At 48.6% G+C, this 22222-nt stretch overlaps 1 protein-coding gene across 1 annotated transcript in view; it reads right to left on the bottom strand.

Moving 5' to 3' along the window:
- The window catches only part of RHCE (Rh blood group CcEe antigens), a 34619-nt gene extending 14172 nt beyond the window's left edge, over positions 1-20447 (bottom strand). The window contains exons 1-6 of the mRNA XM_029949838.1: positions 20285-20447; positions 10964-11150; positions 7174-7324; positions 3089-3236; positions 2165-2325; positions 336-473 (exon numbers count right to left, since the gene is read on the bottom strand). Of these exons, the coding sequence (XP_029805698.1) occupies positions 336-473; positions 2165-2325; positions 3089-3236; positions 7174-7324; positions 10964-11150; positions 20285-20432 (933 nt within the window). The 5' untranslated portion in view covers positions 20433-20447. The remainder of the gene's footprint in view (positions 1-335; positions 474-2164; positions 2326-3088; positions 3237-7173; positions 7325-10963; positions 11151-20284) is intronic.
- Between the last annotated feature and the right edge of the window lie 1775 nt (positions 20448-22222).

The following is a 22222-nucleotide window of genomic DNA, read 5'->3' as shown; positions in this document are numbered from 1 at the left end:
CTACAGAGTGAGGGTGGAGCAGATTTCCAGGAGAAGCAAAGAAAGAAGAAGGGCGGGGACTTCCTGGGCTCCTCACAACACTCCTGTCCCTGGTGTCAGCCATTCTTGGGTCCCCAGCAGTGCCTGAGCAAACTTGATAGATTGTTATTTGCTCCCCAAATCCTAACAAATGCACCATCCAACTCGGGTGGGTCTCTGACCCAAGCTTTGAAGCCAGCCTGAGAAGCGGCCGATGCCTGCCTAAGTCAGCCCGTGGCACCGCATGCCGGCCCACGGTGCGCCCAGGGGCCCTGGTGGTCGAAGCCAAATCAGGGTGTTGGTTGCCCATCTCTTACCGTCAGGCTCAGAGCTCCTCCGGTGGAAATGAGTCCGGCAACAAGGCCCAGCACCATGGCGAGCCAAGGGGACCTGATCAGGTAACACGAGGTACCCACAGCCACACCTCCGGCCAGTACCGCATTGTGGATATGATGCTGCAAAGACACAGGTTGTGGGCGAGTGAAGTGAGGCCCAGAGAAGGCAGCATCTTGCCCAGAGTTACTTGGTAAGTGGGCAGCAAGCCACACCGTAATGTCTTCCCCACTTCACATCCCCTCCTCTCCGTTGAGACTACGTGAGCTTCGTCAATGGTCTTGTCTTACTCCGCTTCTCCGGCTCAGGGAGCCGTCAACCCGACTGGGAGGCATTGAACTTGAAAGTGCATCCTAGTCACTCTCCCACTTGTTAGTGATGTGTCCCTTGAGCACCTAACCACTCATGCTTCAGCTTTTCCACCAGAAGAATGGAGTGTTGAAGGTACTTACTTAACATGGTTACTGGAAGGTTAACAGACTTACTACATGTAAAACTCTGAGCCCCGGGCCTGGCTTGGACCGTGAGTAAAGACTCAAGAAATATAAGCCATTATTACTGCTTTCACTTTTTTTAAATCATTATTATTGGGTACTTAGTGCTTCTGCCACCCTGTACTCTGGACCTAGCTTAGTAAGCTAGCCCTTGTGGGGGTCCCTGGGGGCTCATCAGTTAGGTGTCTGACTCTTGATTTCAGCTCAGGTCATGACCTTATAGTTCATGAGTACAAACCCCATGTTGGGCTCCATGCTGCTGGTGCGGAGCCTACTTGGGATTCTCTCTCCCTCTCTCTCTGTCCCCCATGCATGCACTCTCTCTCTCTCTCTCTCTCAAAATAAATAAACTTAAAAAAAAAAAAAAAGCTAGTCCTTGTCCCTGGGTCACATTTCTGCCATGTCCTTTGTTCCTCTCGAACCGGGGGGTTCTTGCTACTTCGCTCTGCTCCCCTCGACTCTAACCAGGTCTTGGAGCTCTGGGCCCTGGGGTCACCTTCTGGCTTCTCTGATCTTCTGGCCACACCTGCCTCCCTGGATGTCCCCTCTTTGTCTGATCCTAGACTCCCTGTCACTGTGGAGGTCCCCCAGAAAGACACTCACACCCGTTGGTGTTTAACCTGTCACGCATGGCCACATTCTGTCCACTCCAGGCCTTGTTGTCTCTCTAGACTTTCTCCCACAACCTCTGGTTGGCCGGCCCCATACCTGATCTTCATGGGAAATTGTTTTTGTGTCTTTAGCTCTACCTTTTCACCTGTCTCTTCCCCCAAAACTCACACCCAGACCCCCTGGCTACACTGGTAATAGTTGGGTATGTTAGCCATGGAGCACTTTACCAGCATGGTCTTGTACTTCCCTCTTTACATATGAGCCAGTGTGGCCCAAATGTTTAAGTGGCTTGAGCACGGTCACAAGGCTAGAGTGACATACGTCTTTACCTCTGCTTCTATTCATTCCATTCTTGAAATTTCTTAGGGGAAGGGGAGTGGCTGAGTCCTACTCTACCTCTTCTGTTGACTCTCGCTCATGGTGGCTGGCTTCAGTAACTAGCAGAAACAGGTTTCACACTTATATCTGTTTGATATCAACACTGATAGATTTAATCACTGCTCTCAGAGAGCCTTTGATCATTTCACAGTCTTTACACCGTACTTCCCATTTTGGTAAGCCAGTGCCCTTCCCCAGTGCTCCGTGACACTGCAGACAAGACCAGGTCACTTGGCATAGTCTTTCCCACCCTGTGGGAACAGGAGGCATGAAGATGTGTCCAGCCCTACAAGACCCAAGTGCTGCCCAAGGGGCAGCCCCCTCCTCACCATGTTGATCTTCCCTTGGGGGTGAGCCAAGGACGACACCGAGATGGCCGTCACCGTGCTGACCGCAAGAGCATAGTAGGTGTTGAACATGGCATTCTTCCTTTCGTTCGGCAGCAGAGCAGAGTTGAAACTTGGCCAGAATATCCACAAGAAGAGGGTTCCTGCGGGCCAGAAAGAGTCATTGCCAAGAACCAGCACTCCTACTTCAAAGTCTGAGACTGTTGGGGGGCTTCCTGGAGCGGGCAAGTCTCAGCCTGGTCACTTCCTAGCTATGTGACTTTGGGCAAGTCATGTCTTCTCTGAATTCTCAAGTTGGTAGGGCCCAACTAACATACTTTACGGGCAAAATAATGAAGGCCCAGAGAGTTGAAATCACCAACTCCCAGGCCTCCTGGGCCTGGCTTATGAGGGCCAAATGCTTATTTTGAGAACGTAATGTGCCAGTTTCATCTGGCCTCATAGCCGGCTGCTGGATCACCTGCTGCCCAGCCCACTCCCTGATTTCCTCTCAGCCTCTCCTGGGAGTCGGGGTTCCGCATTACTGCGGCAGCTTGGCAAGACCCACCAGCATTCCCGTTCTTTTCCTCTCCCTGTCCCTCTCTCCACTGCTGGCCTCCCCTTTCTCCACTAATCCAGTTCCCTCCCTTAACTTGAAGACCAAAGGACTGGGCAAACCGACTGCAACTCAAGTACATGAGTCTTCCCTCTCCTTTGGATATTAATGAAGAGCATAGCCCTAGAAGGGATTGCGAATCCATCCAATACTACTCCGGGAAATGAGTCATCGTGGAGGGGCTCTGAGCCCTGGCGGGCTGGTGAAGGAAAGAGAGATGTTTCCCCAGAGCCGCCCGGCAACCTCTCGCTCACTCCAGAGGTGAGACATCCCCTGCTCCCCCACACCCCATGCCCCACCTTTGTCCTCACCCAGCATGCCGAACAAACTGGATCTCTTTTCTGTCTGATATTTCTCCATCATTCTCCCATGCAGAGGCCTCCGGAAGCTCCAGGCCACCATCAGCCCAAAATAGGCCGCAAACACGTGGATGTGCATCATGTTTACATGGTCGTCCTTCTGCAACAAAGGCAGTGAGTACTCACAGCCGCCGCCCAAGGGCCAACCCCCGGGAGACAGTTCTGAGCTTCACCTTAGAGGTGTGACTTGGAGTCATGAGGCTGGCGGTTGGCGCTTACCCCGCCCAGCAGTTCCTCCTTCAGAGAAGGCCTGGGAGTAACCCCGAAGTCCTTCCAGGGAAGCTGCTGGTTGGCCTTATCTGTAGCTCTTACATGCTTTTGGCTGGGATCCACTTAAGTCGGCAGAAAACCACATGGACATGCACCCCCACCGCTTCCTACTTTTTGGCAGAATTTATGGAGAGATGAGTGATTTAAACTTTGCAGCATGAAGCAGCTACACATTTTATAACACTGAACTAATAATCTTTCATAAATTCTAGACATATGCTAATTGTGCCTTACGAATATCAAAGTTAGTCATCCTTAATAACTCACTCAGTGGACCACTCGTAAGTCCTGTCAACTGTGCCTTTAAAAAATTTCCAGAATGGGCAGCGTTTGTACCATCATGACTCACTGACCCCGCCTTGATCTAAGCCCCACCAGCACCACGACTTCCAATTATTGCAATCACCTCCTAATAACTGGTCTCCCCATTGTCCCCCTACTGACTCCTCTCCACATGGTAGCCACAGTGACCCTGTGAACATCTACGCACATGGCCATCTGTTTTCAGAATCTTCCAGTGGTTCCTATCTCGCTCATGTCCAAGTCCACGTTCTTGCTATGACCTACAAAACGCTCCGTGGCTTGCTCTCTCCCTAACCTCCCCGACTTCACCTCCCGCTCCACTCCTGACCCACTCTCCTCGCTCTTCCTCAGACCCACAGCTGTGCTCCCATGTCAGTCCCACTTCACACCGGCTTTTCCAATGCCTGGAATGCAAGGTGGAAGGAGTGAGCCACCCCGGGTGCAGGCAGTAAGACGGTGCACTGTCTGGAGAGAATTTAGAACATGAACAAAAGTGATTAAAAGTCTGTCCGCTTCTTATTATCACCAGGTGCCAACAATTCTAAACAGGGTGGGTGATAAAATACTCTTGGAAGAGGCAGACCACTCCCACCGCCCTGCCCTTGACCCGTCTATACTCAAGTCGCCCACGTGGCTTTTACACCTGCTTCAGGTCTCTACTCAAAAACTGTTCACTCAAGGAAACCTTTCCCTGGCCACCTTATTAACATCTTATCCCTCTCTCAACTCTTCATATCTCCTTTCCCATTTTCTTTTTGCTCTATAGTATTTAACACTATCTACCAGGCCATCCCGTTTGCCTATTTGATGGTTTACTGGCAGTTTGTCCCTCTGGAATGGAAGGTCCAAGCAGTTGCATTTTCCCACTGCCTAAAAGACGCCTGGTACATAATAGACATGGAATAAGCATTTGTGAAATGAACGAGTGAATCGTAAGGATACATTCACACATTTCACTCACACATGAAAATGAAAGTCTGTGACAGTCTCTTGTAAAACCTGTTTGAGGTCCCCCAGGAATCCAGGAACCACAAGCCGGGATTGTTGGCAAGTGGAATGAATACTGTACCCACTTCTCCGGTTGCCTCCACTGAAACAGCGCTGGTTGCTGCCGCTAGTTTCTTCCACCCAAGAACCCAGGCTGAACCGAAGTTTCGAGGTGAAGCGGCCAACTCTCAAAATCTGTACGAAACCTTCCTGTGCACCAACTAAACTAGCGATTCGAAGCCGCAGAGAAGAGCGGAGATGGCCTCGAATTACGGCGACCTTTGAAAACAATCATTACGAGGACCGCGACAAAGCAGGAAACGGTTTACACGGAACTGCACACTGCGCGGACAGCTGGTCTGGGAATTTACCTCTTCTCTGAACTAGCCACATGTTTACTCTATGACCAGCCTACGCTGGCTGCAGCTGATTGGCCCAGAGTAGACATGTGACCACAGGAGCCAATCAGATTCTCTCTTACTGGCCCATAGACCTGGGACTAGTTGAGAGAGAAGAGAGCTGTTTCCTGCAGGATCTGGGACTTAGAGGCCCGTAAACAAAAGCGGCAGGAGAGACCTGTTCTCCGCTAAAGAGGAAGCTGATGTGCACTGAAGTTAGAGGGATAGAGAAGAACGGAACCAAAAGATGGAGAGCATGAACTATACCTGGGGTCTTAGCGACTCCTCATACCCAGTTCCAGTCCTGGGACTGGCTGCTACCCTTGCCCTGGGTGGTCCTTGTGTGACATTCCCCTCTTTCTGTGTAAAACAGCCCCAGTGCGGTTTTCTTCCTCGAAACCAAGGCATGGGAGTGAATCCTTATGGTGAGCAGAGAGAAGAAACAAAATGGAAGTGTGCCTGGGTGAATCCCTGAGCCCATAGTGATGTAAATACATAAAAGCCTGAATGGAGGAGAAGAGAAAATTCTTTCTTACAGCAGAATGGTAACTAATGGATGTGGAAGGGAAGGTGGAATTAGGAAACCAATATTGGGGGTGCCTGGCTGGCTCAGTTGGTAGAGCCACACTCTTGATCATGGGGGTATATGTTTGAGCCCCACCTTGGGTTTTAGAGATTAGAGATCTCTAAATAGAGGCATTTAAGTAATACATGATTTAAGTAAACAGAGATTACTTAAAATCTTTTTAAAATAGAAAAAATACTGGCAATCATCATAGTACTGTTTTAGATACACACACACACACACACACACACACACACACACACACACACGGAGGCCAAAACCAGTGGGTAAAAAGTTTGATAAGAAACAGGATATTATCTTCCTACAAAATGTTTATTAATTATAAAGGGGAAAATAGTAACTTTGCAATGGAAGAGCCGGGCATCTTAACGGGTGATCAGAGTTAACATCCTCAGTAATGGGACAAATTGACAGCATGTGTCTCTCAATACTCTGCACAGAGTAGGACACAACATCGCTTCTGGGTAATTCCTGCCAAAAATGCATGCTCTCCAACTAATCATGAGGGAATCCTACACAAACCCACATTCTACAAAATAAGTGGCTTAGCAGCAGCGTTGGTGGGGACCACAGCTGCCTTCTAAAGTTAATGGCTTATCACCTCAAAACATGTCTGGTTCATGAGAGATAAAGACTAAGAAACTGTTCCAGATCAAAGAAGCTGAAGGAGACATGAGAAATGAATGCAAAGTGTGATCCTGGACCGAAAAGAAACATATATATACACATATATATGTATGTATATGTATGTATATATGTGTATATATATGTATATATATATTTTAAAACTTTGCTGTAACAGGATATTATTGGGAAAATTGGTGACAGTTGAATAAGATAATAATATTGTATTAATGTTAATTTCCGAAGTGTGTTAACCTAACAGCCGTTATGTAATAGAATGCCCTTATTTATAGGAAATACACACTGAAGTAAGGGTTAAAATAAAGTCCTATAGACAGATGAGGAGAACCAAAAAGTAATAAATAGTAAGAACTTCCTATCAAAATTTCCAATCTAAGCTGTTTCTTCTCCCTCTCCAAATGTCCCCAGCTCCCTTGCAAGACCCGCCTGGGGACTCTATGCTCCTTGCTGATTATCTGCCTTCCTGTTGGTTACTGAGGATTTCAGCACCTGCCTCACAGTCTTTCTCTCCGTCACTCCTCCAGGTCATCATCTTGGTCCGTCCAAGTCCCTCTCTCTGTTCCTCGACCCTTTTTCTTCTAATATCTTTTTCCTGCCTTACACTTCTGTCACCCACATCCCCTGTCAAACCTCAGACCTTATCATCACAGCAACTGAGCCACCTCCGGTTAAAGCCATTAGGTTGCTATGTTTAAACATTTAGCATAGATCATGCTTCTGGAACCCCATTTGGGCCTGTATTATTTTAAATCCCAGAAAACCCAACAAATGGGAGGTAGTATTCCACACACACCCCGCCTCTGGACCCTTCCTTTCCCAAGTCCCCTCCTCACAGCACTGTTACTCACAACGAAGTACTTGGCTTGGATCATCCTCATGACGCCAAAGGCTGTCACCTCCACCAGTGCCATCAGCACCAGCTGCACCAGGTTGGCCTTGCCTAGAACGGCACCCGCTGAAATGAGCACAGACATGGCGCTCATGGTGGCCAGCTTAATACTAGGGGAGAGAGAGAGAGAGATGGCTGAAAAGGATCCCCTCATTCATTCGTTCACTTATTCCCTCATTCGATAAGCCTGGTGCTGTTCAGGAAGCTGAGGACATGATAGGAGAACAAGAAGACAAGATTCCACCCCCGTGGGGACTGATGATGCTCCACCTAGGGTCTCCCTGGGCTCCTTCCCCCATCAGGGGGACATCAATACCTGAGAAATTGATCCACACATACTCATCCCTACTGAGGACACTCTGATCCCCAGTGTAGGAATTTCTTGTAGGAAAGTCATGGTGAGTTACAGAGGCTGATTGTTCCCTCAGGGCCTCCTTCTGGGGTCTGACAACTGGGGTTCTGCTCCCCCAGCTTCTCTTCTGCCTTCAACTCCCAAAGATGTTCAATAGAGGGCGCTCTTCCCCTGTGGGCCTGCCTGCCAGTCAAGCACCAGCCTCTCCGTGGTAGTGGAGCCTGGGTTTAGAAGTAGGACAAGCCTGGCTTCCAGTCCCAGCTTTTCCCCTTAAGCAGCTATTTAATCTCACTGAGCCTGTTTCTTCCTCTGTAAAATAAGAACAATGATGCTATTTCTCTTGTGGTAGTGCTGTGGGGAGTAGGAGTATTTGTACGTGTGTGTCTAGCACCGTGATTGGCCCAAAGGACTAACTCAGGAGTAGAGGTCTGCTTTATTAGCGCTATTACTGACTACTTCCTTCCCTTGACGAATGAGCAAGTTTAGTGCGGGGATTGAAGAGGAGAAAACAACTTGTTTTCAAGGTACTTAAGATCCAGCTGAGGAGATGGGGCTGACACCGTGAGTCTGTCCACGGAGACTCTCCATGATATCACATGGCTAGAGGGATTCACTGGAGGGAGAAAGCAGTGTGGACTGGGTTCATCAGGCAGGGCTTCCTGGGGGAGGTGGCACTGAGCGGAACAATCCCTGGTGGTTAGACCAACCCACCCTCCCCTGGGCACCTTGCTCAGAGACTCCTTCCTCTCCCTAATGCTACCACCACCACCACCACCAGTACAAAATAACACAATTTATTGAGCATTATGTATAAAAGGCTTGCAACCACACCCCCTCATTTAAATTTTAATCTGGGGTGCCTGGATGACTCAGTCGGGTAAGCGTCCAATTTTTGATTTCGGCTCGGGTCATGAACTCACAGCCTTTGGGCCCGAGCCCCATGTCAGGCTCTGTGCTGGCAGTGTGGAGCCTGCTTGGGGTTCTCTCTCCCCCTCTCTCTGCCCCTCCCCTGCTCGCTCTTTCTCTCTCTCAAATAAATAAACATTTAAAATAAATAAGTAAATAAGTTCTCATTTTCTAAGTGGCACTCGGTAAGTGGTGCTAGGGTACCTCCACATTCCAGAACAGGACACTGAGACTAGAAGAGGGACTCGTTGGGCCATAAAGCTAGTTAATAACAAAGCTTGAGGCTTTGGATCCAGTTGGCCTGGATCCAAAGCCTGTGGTCTGAAGTCTGGACACAGGCTCCTCAGCATCTGCCGCCAACATAGTGTCTTGCTTAAGGCTCAAGGACTTCAGAGAGAAGGTCAGAAGAGGACCGAGGGCCTGGGAAGGAGTCTCATGGGGCTCAGGAATTATTTAGAACAGGAGTTACTCAAAGTTTCACTGCAACTGGTCGTGTTATGTCTTTTGGGTGAGTGGTTATTTAATTGGCAAGGGCCTGTTCCAGAGGACAGGGACCTCTGGGATTCCAGACCCTGGGGGCCAGTTGGCATGGGGCAGGGGTTGAGACTGGGAAGTGCAGTGTTTGTGAGTGCAGTCTCCAGTCCAGCCGGCCTAGGTTGGAATCCGGACTCAGCTACTTCCTGGCTGTGTGACTGTGGGCAAATTGCTGAACCACTCTGTGTCTCTATGTCCTCGTCTATAAAGTGGAGGCAAGGCCCATGAAGCTGTAGTAGGGGTAAACTGAGCTAATGTCGGTCAAGCACAATAAGAGGGTTGGTTCTTGCCTCTCTCCCATGGGAGCCCTCCCGGACTTTTCAAACCACACCACTAAAAGTATCACAACTTTCAGGGTTCTTTTTGTTTTCATTTTTGTTCCAATACCCATTTACAAAGTCTTCACTACGTGAGGAAAACAAAGGACAAAGCTGAGTGGGACAGGCCCCTGCCCTGAAGGGACTGGTCATCGGTGACTCAAAGCAATTCTGTGCCAAGTCAGGCTGCACAGCTGGGGGGAGGCCAAAGAAGAAGGGGGGGGCACTGTACTGGAGGCAAGCCTGGGCCCCATCCCCAGAACCGGCCCAGCCCCTGGAAAGGTCAGGAAGGAGCTCTTTTGTTCAAATCTGGGAAGCCGGTCCCGGGGGGGGTGGTCACAGCTGGGAAGATCCCAGCGGTCAGAGGCGGGGCAGGGAGTTCGCTCAGGCTGCAGATGGCTCTTGTCTTACTGGATTGAGTCAAGAACAAGTTGGTCCTTGTGGGCGTGGCACTTCAAAAGGAACAGCCCAGAGATGCCTGGACGGTAAGGTGCAGGAGGCTAAAGGTCTGAGTGACATTAAGCCAAAGCAGCAGAAACGCCAGACCAGGGCCGCTGCTGTCAGAGTTCCTCCAGAGAGTGCTCTTTGCCTCTTCCCAGATGTTTCTTGGGGGGCTGGGGCAGGGAAAGATCGAATCCCCATGGGGATTAGCCTAAAACTTGTTAGAAGTAAAAAACGTGGAGGTTTTATCCAGGGTCACTTAACCGAGTGACCCTTGATAGATGCCTTATGCTCTCTGAGCCTCTCTTTCCTTCCCGGTACACCAGTTAGGCCCCTGCTGAAAGGGTTAAACAAAATACTGTATGTGCACTGCCTGACCCAGTGTCTGGCTCATGGGAGATGCCCAACAGCGGTGCTCAGAGATGCAGTGGGTCTCAGAGCAGAAGACGGCTCGGCCTGGAGAGCTGGCAGGTTTCCCAAGATGTCTAAGATGGTTTTTATCATCATCTGGGCAGGACAGAGATTCAGAGTTGGATAAAACCAAAAAATAATTTTCAAGGTAAGTTTTACCTAGTTTCTGCTGTCATGTGCTAACGTCTTTTTTAATTAAAAATTTTTTTCCTTTCTTTTTTTTGGCTTGGCACCATGCCCAACGTGGGCCTTGAACTCATGTCCCTGAGATCGAGGTTTGCATGCTCTACCAACTGCTCCTTCCTAATCAATAATCATCGCATTCCCCATATAACCATTATTCGGACCCCAAGCAACATGGGGAGTTTTGCTGCTTCTTAGAATTTCGTATAAATACATCCAAATGGATCCACGTTAATTTAAAGGCTTGCTATTTCTTCTTCACCAACATTTGCTGACTGAGAGTATTTCTTTATTTTCAAGACACTGTGCTATTTCTATTTTTTTCCCTGTAATCTCTATTCAGTTTTCTTTGAACCCATGCTGCTTATGTCATACTCAGTAATAAAGAAAGGACGTGGGTAGGGCTGGAGATCTGAGCCCACAGTTGTCAGAGAAAATACAGGATTCCGGTTCGATTTAAATTTTAGATCACCAGTGGATAATTTGTGGATGTATATGCTAACATTGCATGGCTTCAAGGGGACAGCCCAGCTATTCTAGAACAAGCTCTCTTGGGCCCCGTACCCTCAGGGATCCCAAAAACGATCCGGCCACTGTCTGGTTACCTGGACAGTTTGATGACCACTTTCTGGGGGGAGAGCTGCTCCAGGAAGCCATTTAGCAGGACCGCCCACTGCACCGTCAGCGCCAGCAAGAACAAGTTGAAGGCCATGCTGCTCCAGCCGTATCTCCGCAAAGACGAGTTGATGAAGCCAAAGCCAAGGGCCATCATGATGGTGACATCTTGCAGGACTGCCCAGGACCAGATATGGAGAAAGGAGAAAGGGAAGCAGACAAGATGGAAAGTTGTATGAAATTGGAATTTATAGAACTTAACAAATCAGAATTCATATATATTCTGTATGACTTTGCGGGGTGGCAGCTGAAAGGGATCATTAAAGAGTGCTTGGGCAAGTTACTTTGCCTCTTTGAGCCTCCGTCTTCTCAACTGAATCATGGGGATAATACCCACCAGGGAGGGTTGAGGTAAAGAATCGATGAGCTAATGCTGGTGAAGCACAAAGGCAGGGCTTGGCCCAGAGTGAGTGCTCAGTAAATGTAGCAATTATTGTTATTACTAAACTTGATGAAATGAACATGGGTAAACTATCTGGACCAGTGCTTAGCACATGGTTGACATTCAATAAAGGTAATTACTGCTGCCATGGAGAATCAGATTCAACCTCCTGGTCATGCATGTGAGAAAATAAGGCCACATGGGCCACCTGGGTAGCTTAGTTGGTTAAGCATTTGACTTCAGCTCAGGTCATGATCTCATAGTCTGGAGCCTGCTTGGGATTCTGTGTCTCCCTCTCTTTCTCTGCTGCTCCCCCACTCGCACTGTGTCTCTCTCTCAAAAATAAACATTAAAAAAACATTTTTTAAAAAAGAAAGAAAATAAGATCACCGAACCCAGTACTTGGCCCAGCAAAGAGGTGGCAGAAGCACAGGTCCAGAGGCTTTGTTGACAAGAACCAAATTACCTCTGCAGAAAACAGCTCTCTTCCTTAGTCCCTTGTTGAGAAGGACCCAGTGGGCCAGCAAAAAGCACCAGGGCCTTCTGAGTGACCCTCACCTTTTCCCAGTATTCGACCCTGTTCAAGGCCTGCTGTGAAAGGTGAATGCAAGAGACTTGCCTAATGGCAGGGGGGCAGGGGTCCAGCAAAAGGAAAAGGGTGGACACTTTTATTTAACTCCAAGCTTGACAGATGCATAGCAACTTGACAAATGTGGGTTCAAATCAGGGCTCTGGCAGTTTCCAGCTGTGTGGCTTAAGCTGGTTATTTAATGTCTCTGAGCTTTAGTAACAGTCTACATATAATAAGGGTGCCCCATATGGCAACACTTTTTTGTGTGTCTTTTTAAGTAATCTCTATGCCCAACGTGGGACTCGAACTCATGACCCCGAGATCACGCTCTCCATCCAGACTGAGCCAGGGTTTTAATCACCTCACACCGACTCACTTATTTCTCACAACCACCTTTCAAGGCGGGTGCTGTTATTATCACCATTTCACAGACGGGAAGACTGAGCCATAGAGGCGTTAAGTAACTCACCTCAGCTTGTACAGCCAGATTTAAATCTAGATGGTCTGCTCCGAGCCTATGCCTTCACCCACCACTGCTCTTAGTTTTCTCACCCATTCTGTGGGGAAAAATGATCACACCCTTGCAAGAATCCTCCCCTCCCCATAAATACTATCCTCTGGTTTGGGGAGAGTTTACCTTTTTTTTCTTCTCCCATGTTTAAATTTTCTACAACCAGCACTTAGACAGTGAATGAAAACAAACAAAAACACACACACATACACTTCAAGTTTAGACAGTTCTGTTTGGTCCCAGCTCTGTCATTCCTCATTAGGTAAAACCATATTAAAATTGCCAACATCTGATCATTTTTCACCTATAAAAATGAACGTTATATGCTTCAACCTCATAGCTGTGTGGCCTTGGAGGTGGTGTACCTTCCTCGTCAGCTACTTAAGGGCAGTTATACCCACCTGGGAGGGGGCGGGAGAGCTGAAGGAAGTGGTGTTTTGTTCAAGTGCTTGTCACGAGTGCCTGGGAGAGGGTGGACACTCCGTAAATGGTGGCGATTCACCAGCTCCACCATCATTAACTTCACCGTCACAGTTACAAGACCCCGCCCGCTCTCCGTGGGCCTCCAGGCCTGGCTCTGATGACAACGAGGAGGCACTCGTTTCTAGAACTCTCCAAAGTCTCAGAAAGCCCCTTCAAGTTACAGTGAAATCCACTTTCATTGAGAAATGCACATGCCTAAGGTTGTGCACATCAAATTTGGGTGGGTCTTGACATTCCCCAAAAAATCTGATCACACCAGGATGTTGGGGACCCCTAAGGACCCCAAAGGGCCTGGGAATTTGGGGAGCAGGTAGGTGAGAAATGGCATTGATTCAATTGCTTGCCCTTTCTCCTCTGACATGGGGGGAGAGGAAGATGCAGGCAATACTTCAGTCTCCTGCTGACGCTCTCTTAGGAATGGAGGCGACGGCACATTTTGTATAGGGAGTTCTTCTTGGGATTGCTCAGACTCCTTCGGGAGCCAAGCAGGAAACCATATGCATGAAAGGTGTGATGCGTATTCGGGAGCGGGAGGGCCTGTGGCCAACTAGAGATTGCGCACCCCACTTTCAGTACTCAAATTCAATCTTGTCTTAAACATTGCGGTTATACCAAACACGCGTGCCATTTACCAGCAACACTACTTGCCTAGGGTCCAGACTTACAGATTCCATGAGTAGGGAGACTCTTTCATTTTCCTCCCCTTGTACAGAAGCGGACCAGAGAGAGCCTGTGACTTCCTCAAGGCCACACAGCATGCTAGCAACAGAGCCCAGCTCTGAACCCTAGACACAGTGCTCTTCCACCGGGCTAGGCTTGCTTTTGCTCGTTTGCCCCGCCTCACTAAGGGATCTCAGGCGAGGCCCTTGTCCTCTTTGGCCCTCCATTTCTCTCTCTGTAAACACGTAGGAGTTGGACTTGGTATTCTCTAGAGACCTTCAGCTCTGGTATATTCTGAGGAGAGGAGCAATGGGTCTGGAGAGGAGAGCAACCAGGCTAGGGCAGAGGCAGGGCCCTAAAGATGAGAAAGTCAGGGGATCTCGGGTGGGGGGCTTTATCAGGCACAGCTGCTGTCCCTGTCACCGCTGCCAGGTGCTGGAGCTCAGGGCCTTCCTCCCCAAGGCCCCACACTGTCCCTGAGGGAGGAGCGGTACTCCACCCAGAGGGATAAAGTTAGGGTGGCACTTTCTGGGAGCTGTTGACAGAGCCCATTCACCCCAAATGAATCAGTCAATGACATTAGAGTTCCGGCCTCTCTGCTCCCTGCCCCCTCCTGCTTTCTCCCGGTCTCCTAGAGCTCTAGGCCCCCCTCTGACTCTTCCTAGGTCTCGGCACCTGGACCCCCACTTCAGGCCAGGTCCCAGCTCAGGGCCTCCCCAGTGCTGTCAGCCTCCACGTCTCAGAGCCTGCGCTGCGCCCCACATCAGCTGCTGGGCTGATAGGCTAATGGCCTGTAAGGTGTTCAGGGGTGATAAGGAATGGCTGGGCCCCAGAGGGGAATTTTACAGTCTAAGACAGGCCTTCGGAGGATTTTATGAAAGCCCTGGTGACTTGCACAAAGGGTCTAACCTGAGAGTCCAGTGTTGAGACGAGGCGCTCATTACCAGCATTATAACAGCAGCCACATATATGATGACCCCCACCCCCAACGACACCAGGCACTGTTCTAAGTAACTTACAGCTTTAACCTACAGCAACTTCACACAGTACCTCCTATTTATTATCCACATTTTATAGATAGGGCAAGGGAGGCACAGGGAGGTGCTGTAACTAGGCCAGGCCACACAGCTAGCAAATGGTAAACAATCTGAATCCTGACCATCTGGGTTTAACCAAGCGTCTCCATAGAGCACACATAGTATAATGGAGAAAAGTATGGACTGAGCCAGGTTCTCAGGGTCCAGAGCCTGGCTCTACCTCCGTGCCCCAGCTGCCCAATCTGTGAAATGGGTACAAAACAATGATGCCTGCTCAGAGGTTTGCTGTGAACATTTTCACTGGTTCATGCTAATTGCTTACCCTGTGCCTACCACTGGTCAGTTGTGTGACTTTGGGCAAGACTGCTTCCCCCTCCTCTGGCCTGGCTGCCCCTGTGATTCTGGCTTAGTGTTCCAACCCATCTTTGCTCCTTCCTCTGGCCTGAAGACCCTTCAGCACCAACAGCTCTGAAGCCAGACCTGGCTTCTGTCCCTTAGGCTCAAGGCTCGACTTCTGCGCTGTTCTCCCCGCTGCTGATGGGGACCACCCACAGTGCCCCCTGCGGACTTCTGCTCCCCAGTAGCCTCTACTCACAGTCTACCTTCACCCGTACAGCATCCCAGGAATAGAAAAAGGTTTCCCAATCAAGGGAGGCAGCCAAAGCTAAGATGTGGGACGTTCTAGATTGGGGGTACTGTATTTACAAGTCAGTGTCAAGCCCCTCTTGTTTTTTAGTAGCTCTCCTCCATTTGGGGAGTAGGGGGGGCTGGGGAGTATCCACAGTGTGGAGACTAGGATGTTCCCCGGGTCCGGCAGTCCTAGAGGAGGCTCTGGATGTAGCTTATTACAGTAATGGCTCCAATGAATCATGCCTTCCAATATAGGCACCTCTCCCCTGAGTTGGGTCTTGTGATTTGCTTTGGCCAATGAGACATGAGTAAACATGATACAAGCAGAGGTTTGAAAAGCACCCACTGATTGGCGCCTCCCTTCTTTTACTGAGGGAACTATTCTGCTACCATGTGAAGAAGTCTGGGCCAGTGTGACGGAGCCACAGGCACTACCTGCCAGCCAGCACCATCCACCAAACATGGGGATGAGGCCGCCCCCCTCCCCAGGCAAACCTCCAGGCTGCACATGCATGAGAGACCCCAGGACACCAACAGGAGAACCGCCCAGCTGAGCCCAATGAAAATTGCTGAACCACTTAATCACAATCATGAATGAATCAAATGGCTGCCATTTTAAGCCACTAAGTTTGGGGGTGGTCTGTTATGCGGCATTAGATAGCTGATGGACTCTGCTTCCCCGAAACGTCTCGTAGGCACCTCAAGCCCAAGCCCAGAGTGAAGGTCATCGTTGTTCATTTAATGAACCTGCTCCTCCCTCCTGCTTCTCATCGCAGGAATTGGCACCTCCATGTACCAAACCACACTCTGAAGCCATCCTTAACCCTTCACTTTCACCCGGCACAGCTCATTTGATCTCCTATCTCTTGAATATTGTGACTCTTTGCCTCTCCCTCACTGTCCCTGCCCATTTGGTCTCATCACTGGCTGTGCAGACAGCGATCATCAGTGTAGGGAACAGACAGCTCAGAAGATGCTCAGGAAAATCCACAGGGGCTCCTGGAGGAAGATATTCGTACTTCCAGTTCTGTTTGTTTTCATAAAAGTAAAGGAAATTGGGGCGTCTGGGTGGCTCAGTCGGTTAAGCATCTGACATCAGCGCAGGTCATGATCTCTCAGCTCACAAGTTTGGGCCCCGCATAGGGCTCTGTGCTGACAGCTCAGAGCCTGGAGCCTACTTTGGATTCTGTGTCTCTTTTGTCTCTCTGCCTCTTCCTCACTCTCTTGGTCTCTCTCTCTCTCTCTAAGTGAACATTTAAAAATATTTTTAAAAATATAAGAAATTAAAGCCTATTAATAATAAAAGCAAATACTTTTTTTTAATGTTTATTTATTTTTGAGAGACAGAGAGACAGAGCATGAGAGGGGGAGGGGCAGAGAGAGAGGGAGACACAGAATCGGAAGCAGGCTCCAGGCTCTGAGCTGTCAGCACAGAGTCTGAGGCGGGGCTCCAACTCATGAACCGTGAAATCATGACCTGAGCCGAAGCTGGACGCTTAACTGACTGAGCCACCCAGACACCCCTAAAAGCAAATACTCTTAATCAGTCTTTATGTGTTTGTTCTTTCAATCCTTTCAACACATATTGAAAAAGTACTATCATCATGTGATAGCAGTTGATAATGGAAGCAAAGAGAGGGTAATTTGCCCAAGGTCTCACAGCTAAGAAGAGGCAGAATTTGAAGAGTAGGATTTGAGTCAGTGTCAAACTTTCATGCGCATAAGAGTCACTCAGACGGCTTGGTAAAACACTGGTTGCTGGGCCCCACCCTGCCCATTTCTAGTAGGTCGGTACGGACCAGGCCTGGGAATCTGCATTTCTAACAAATTCCTAAAGTGTCAGTGGCTGAGGCAGCTGGTCTGGGGACCACACTTTGAGAACCACTGATCTGGGCGTTTTTTCCTCCAAAGGCCCTTGGTGAAGTTGGCAGCTCTGAAAGTATTTAAGATCCACGTTTTCCCAGAAGCTTCCCCTGCCTGCTCAGGATGTCAGACAGCTTCTAGTCTCCTAGCTTTAGAAGGTGTCCTGGGCCGGGGGGAGGGGGGGTACTGGGCCACGGGGAAGCGGGGACATCTGTTTCTCCATAGTCATCAGGTTGCAGCAAATGGCAGAGTTTTGTTTTACATTTTGTTTTAAATTTGATTATTGATTATGGAAAAGTTTAAGCATATACAAAAGCAGAGAGTCACTTGACAAATGTCACGTACCCATTCCCAGCTTTGATGACTGTCACACGGGGGCAATCTTATTTTATTATCCTTTTCCACTTTTTCCCGTGTGTGTGCGTGTGTGTGTGCACGTGTGTGCGTGTGTGCGTGTGTGGGTGTGTGTGCATGTGTGGCACAAAGCAAGCCCCAGACATAGCCTCATTTAGAAAAACCCAGCATGCTACTCTCAGACTTAACAAAACTGACAACAATTCCTGTTGTCATGCTGATTGTCTCAAAAATGTGTCTTTTTGGAATTGGCTTGTTTCAGTAATGTTGTTGTTCCCATGGATTGGATTAGATAAAGTGAATGGACAGATTAGGTTACCTAGTTCTAGCTCACCTAACCTTCACGGAACGGACACCTGCGTAAAGCTACAGAAAGAAGGCCAAAACCGTAATGGCAGCCAAGCATATGAAAGAAAAAGGCAAAGTGATGCTTCTTGTGCAAACTCTTTATTGATCCCATTCAAAGTTAAAAAAAAAAAAAGTCAGTCTAATTAGATCAGACAGGAAGCCAACCAAGAGAATTTGAAATCATCAAGAAACCTCTAGGAATGGATTCCCATTCATTCTCAGTAATGGGAGCAACGGACCCTGCCTTAAGATTGACTGGTCCCATCACAATCCGTAATTTTAAATATTATGTGTTTCATTTGACCTCTTTCAAATGTTCTAATTGTGTGTGTATACTCTTTAATGTATAAAAGATATTAATGTAGCAGCGCTTTGACTGTAACCTGTAAATATGGCGCATGCTTGAAAAATGGTTGCACGATCAGAAGCATTTGAAGCCCTCTGCTCCGTACTGCACACTAGCCTGCACACTGGTCTCTCACCTCACGTCGTGGCCCCTTCCCCTGCCCTTACACTAGCTCTGGAATGGCTTTCGCCAAAACCTGAACCCAAACTTGTCACGCTCCTGGCTTCCTATTAGGTCAGCAGCATGAAAGTCAAACTCCAGACTCAACCCAGTCGGTCCACCATATCTTACCTCCATCCTGGTGCTCCAAGGTTGCAATGTTAAGCCCTAACTAGGTCCACTCACTACGGCTCTTGCTGTCCCTCTCACTACGGACGATGATCCATTGTCACATGGGTGATTCCTCCTGAGCCTCCAAGGCCTGGCTGGGCAGTCACTCCCTTCCAGAAGCCTTCTCTGACACCATCAACACCCCTGCCCGGCTTATGGGCTCTCCTCTGTGCTTCCACGTAAAGTGAGTGTCTGGGGACACTTTATGCTAGCTGCACAGCACAAGGGTGAAGAACACGGACTCCAGAGCCAATCTACAGAGTTGAAATACTGGCTCCTATGCCCACTGGTTATGTGACAAGTGACTCAACCTCATGTAAATGGGGCAGTGCAGCCTAATGGTTAAGCACATGGAAACTAAAACCAGGCTGTATAAACTTAAATTTGTTGTGCAATCGTTACTGCGGGAGCTTGGGCAAATTATTCAACATCTCTGATGTTTCCTTCTATGAAAAACAGAGATCCTAATCCTACCCACCTCATGGGATTGTTGTGAGGGCTCAACGTAAAGCCTTTAAATAGTGCCTGGTACATAGTAGGAGTTCAGTAAATATTAGCTTTGATTGGCATGTGTCTAGAGCCCACACTGCCTGTGATACAGGGTTGAATGTGTGCACGCATGCATTGAATGACACTGCATTGGATTGAAAAGAATTAAGGTAAACTGCAATGAATTGAAGTTGTGCAGGCTTTGCTTGTTAGGACAACAAGCCTAGGCCCGTCCCTAGGTGGCCCCTGAAGTGGTGTAGAGTCTTTCCTCCCCGAATCATCTCTTTGTCCCACTCCTGCTGCTGAGGCGCCAGGGATGTCATCTATTATCATAGAGAAGATATCGGCCCACTGAGATGGCTTGAAACTCATCTCAAGTTTTTTTTAAAAAAAAGCAAAAGCCAGGGGCACCTGGGTGGCTCAGTCAGTTAAGTGTCCAACTTTGACTCAGGTCATGATCTCATGGTTCGTGAGTTCAAGCCCCGCATCGGGCTCACTGCTTTCAGGGTGGATCTTGCTTGGAATTCCCTGCCTACTCTCTCTCTGCCCCTCCCCTCTGCTCATGCATCCTCTCTCAAAAATAAATAAAACATTTAAAAAATAATAATTAAAACAATAAGAAAAGCAAAAGCCACACCACTGTGGATACCTGTCTTGTTTACAGTTGTTCTCATCACTGTCTGTGAATATTTTAGCTGCATATAAAATAACAACCATCCTATACTCCTCAGCCGTACCTTACAGCTCTGGGTTTGCAGATAGACTGTAGACTTCCCGGCCAATAAGTGAGGAGAAGGCTGGGGGTGGAGGAGAGGCAACAGACTAAAGCTACAGAAAGGAGGGTGGTGCAGAAATTAATAAGAGAGACCAAAAAAAAAAAACCAACCAAGAAAGAAAGAAAGAAAAAAAACCTAAAAGCTAAATACCATGAACTTTCTTGCTGTTAAAGAGAAAGGGGAGGAGGGGACAGAGAAGCAGAGACTTATGAAGACCATTTAGCAAAAGAAATTCTGGAAAACAGACTAGGAGGCTCCTCACTGCCCTGACAAATCAAGGAAGACTTCGTGGAAAAGGTGATGTCCACATTGATCCTAAAGGAGAGCCTACAATGTTGGCTGGGTCTTTGTGCAACCTATGGAAGAAGACGTTGTGGAAAGGAAACATCTAGGTTCCTGGAGGGTCACAGACCTCCTCTCCCCTTGTCTCTGCTATTTGTTTCTGTGACCACCTCCCCTCTGGACACTCACCTCGATACGTGTCCGTGAGCTCCTTTGGATCCTGTGAGGAAGTGTCATAGGAGGTGAAAAAGAAGAAGATGACAATGAAAGCCACCACCAGCAGTAGGGTCCACAGGGGCAGGCAGCCCCTCATAGAAGGTGGGTACTTAGAGCCCATCCTGGGTCCCGCTCCGCGTGGCACTTCCCAGCTCCAGGCATCACCTGTCTGCCCCACCCCACTCAAGGGAGCCAGAGGGGAGACACGCGCCAACAGCCTTATCTCAGGCTGCAAGCCTGGCTCTGCTGGCCTGTATATGGAGTTAACACAGGAGCAGAGGGACTGTGACAGGGAGGGGGAAGAAATGCATTAACTCCAACATGAACTCAGTCATTCAGTCACTATTTATTTATTCATTCCACAAGCAGTTGCTGTGTTCCTACTCTAGGGCAGGCCCTGTGCAGTTTAGAAGGGGACATTCATGGGGTGCCTGGGTGGCTTAGTCGGTTAAGTGCCCGGCCTTGGCTCAGGTCATGATCTCGAGGTTTGTGGGTTCAAGCTCCACATTGGGCTCTGTGCTGACAGCTAGCTCAGAGCCTGGAGCCTGCTTCGGATTCTGTGTCTCCCTCTCTCTCTCTGCCTCTCCTCTGTTCGTGCTCTCTCAAAAATAAACGGTAAAAAAAAAAAAAAAAAAAAAAGAGGGCGTTCATTCACTCAGCACCCAAAGATAAGAACCCTCTTTTGCTCTATATCCTCACCAGACAGGTAGAGAAGGGATCAACACTCCTATTTTACAAACGGGGAAACTGAAGCTCAGAGGGAGACTTGGGTTCGCAAAATTTCTTTAATGCCTTACCACACACCAGAGAGGGTACCCAGTGAGCACTTCATAAGGATGTATTGAATGAGAATGAATGAATGAACGGAAGCAAAGAACACTACCAAGCCCTGAGGAGGACACAGACAGGGTCCAAGGGGAACTCACTCTGAAGAATTACACAGTTGAGATGATTTATATTTGAATCTGTATTTATTTATGTTTATTTATTTCTGAAGGAGAGAGAGAGACAGAGTGTGAGCAGGTAAGGGGAAGAGAGAGAGGGAGACACAGGATCCGAAGCAGGCTCCAGGCTCCGAGCTGTCAGCACAGAGCCTGATGCGGGGCTCGAACTCACGAGCTGTGAGATCGCAACCTGAGCTGAAGTGGGATGCCTAACCGACTGAGCCACCCAGGCGCCCCTTGCGTTTGTATTTAAATCTACTTGTTTGTAAATCTTTGAAGGGTAGATGGGTGAATAGAAAGGAGGCACAGGTCCAGCTCTAGAAAAACCTGGCAGGGTCCTAACCCAGCCTAGGCTGTGATGGTCTCCAGCCCTACTCACCCCCTCCCAGAGCAATCCAGGACTCTGCATGGCCATGAGTAGTCGTAGCGCATTGGAGGCAGGCCAGCAGCCTCAGCACCCCTGTCCCACAGCCTTCGATAGTCCCTGGAAATGGGATTTAGAGCACCTGGGATTCAGTTCTGACCCTGCAGCTAACTACTGCAGCTCACATCGCGTGCCTAGCAGAAGGTCTGATCTATAACAAGCATAAAGAAAGAGAGGGAGGGATTGAAGTTTTCTTACCTTCTACACTGGCCCCAGCCACCGGCCAGAGTATAGACTGCATTTGTCAGGCCTCAGATAATATAACTAGACTAGGAGCTCCAGGGAGGCAGATTTCGGCCCAACATGAGTGGATCCTTTAATGATCATCATAGCTGTCCAGTGAAACAGGCTGCTCATGAGGTAGTGAGTACCCTGTCACTAGAGGAATGTAAACAGAAGCTGACGGTTATTTGGCGGTGGTGTCTCAGAAGTGATTCATATGCAATTTGTAGGTGATTTTAATCACCCAGTAGAATCTTGTCATTTTGTTTTTAGATGAAGAAATTCACACCCAGAATATCATACCCAAGGTCATACAGTCAA

Source organism: Suricata suricatta, chromosome 8, assembly GCF_006229205.1.
Source record: "Suricata suricatta isolate VVHF042 chromosome 8, meerkat_22Aug2017_6uvM2_HiC, whole genome shotgun sequence".
Lineage (NCBI taxonomy): Eukaryota > Metazoa > Chordata > Mammalia > Carnivora > Herpestidae > Suricata > Suricata suricatta.
Note: the sequence above shows the minus strand (reverse complement) of the source record. Positions and strands in the feature narration are given on the sequence as shown.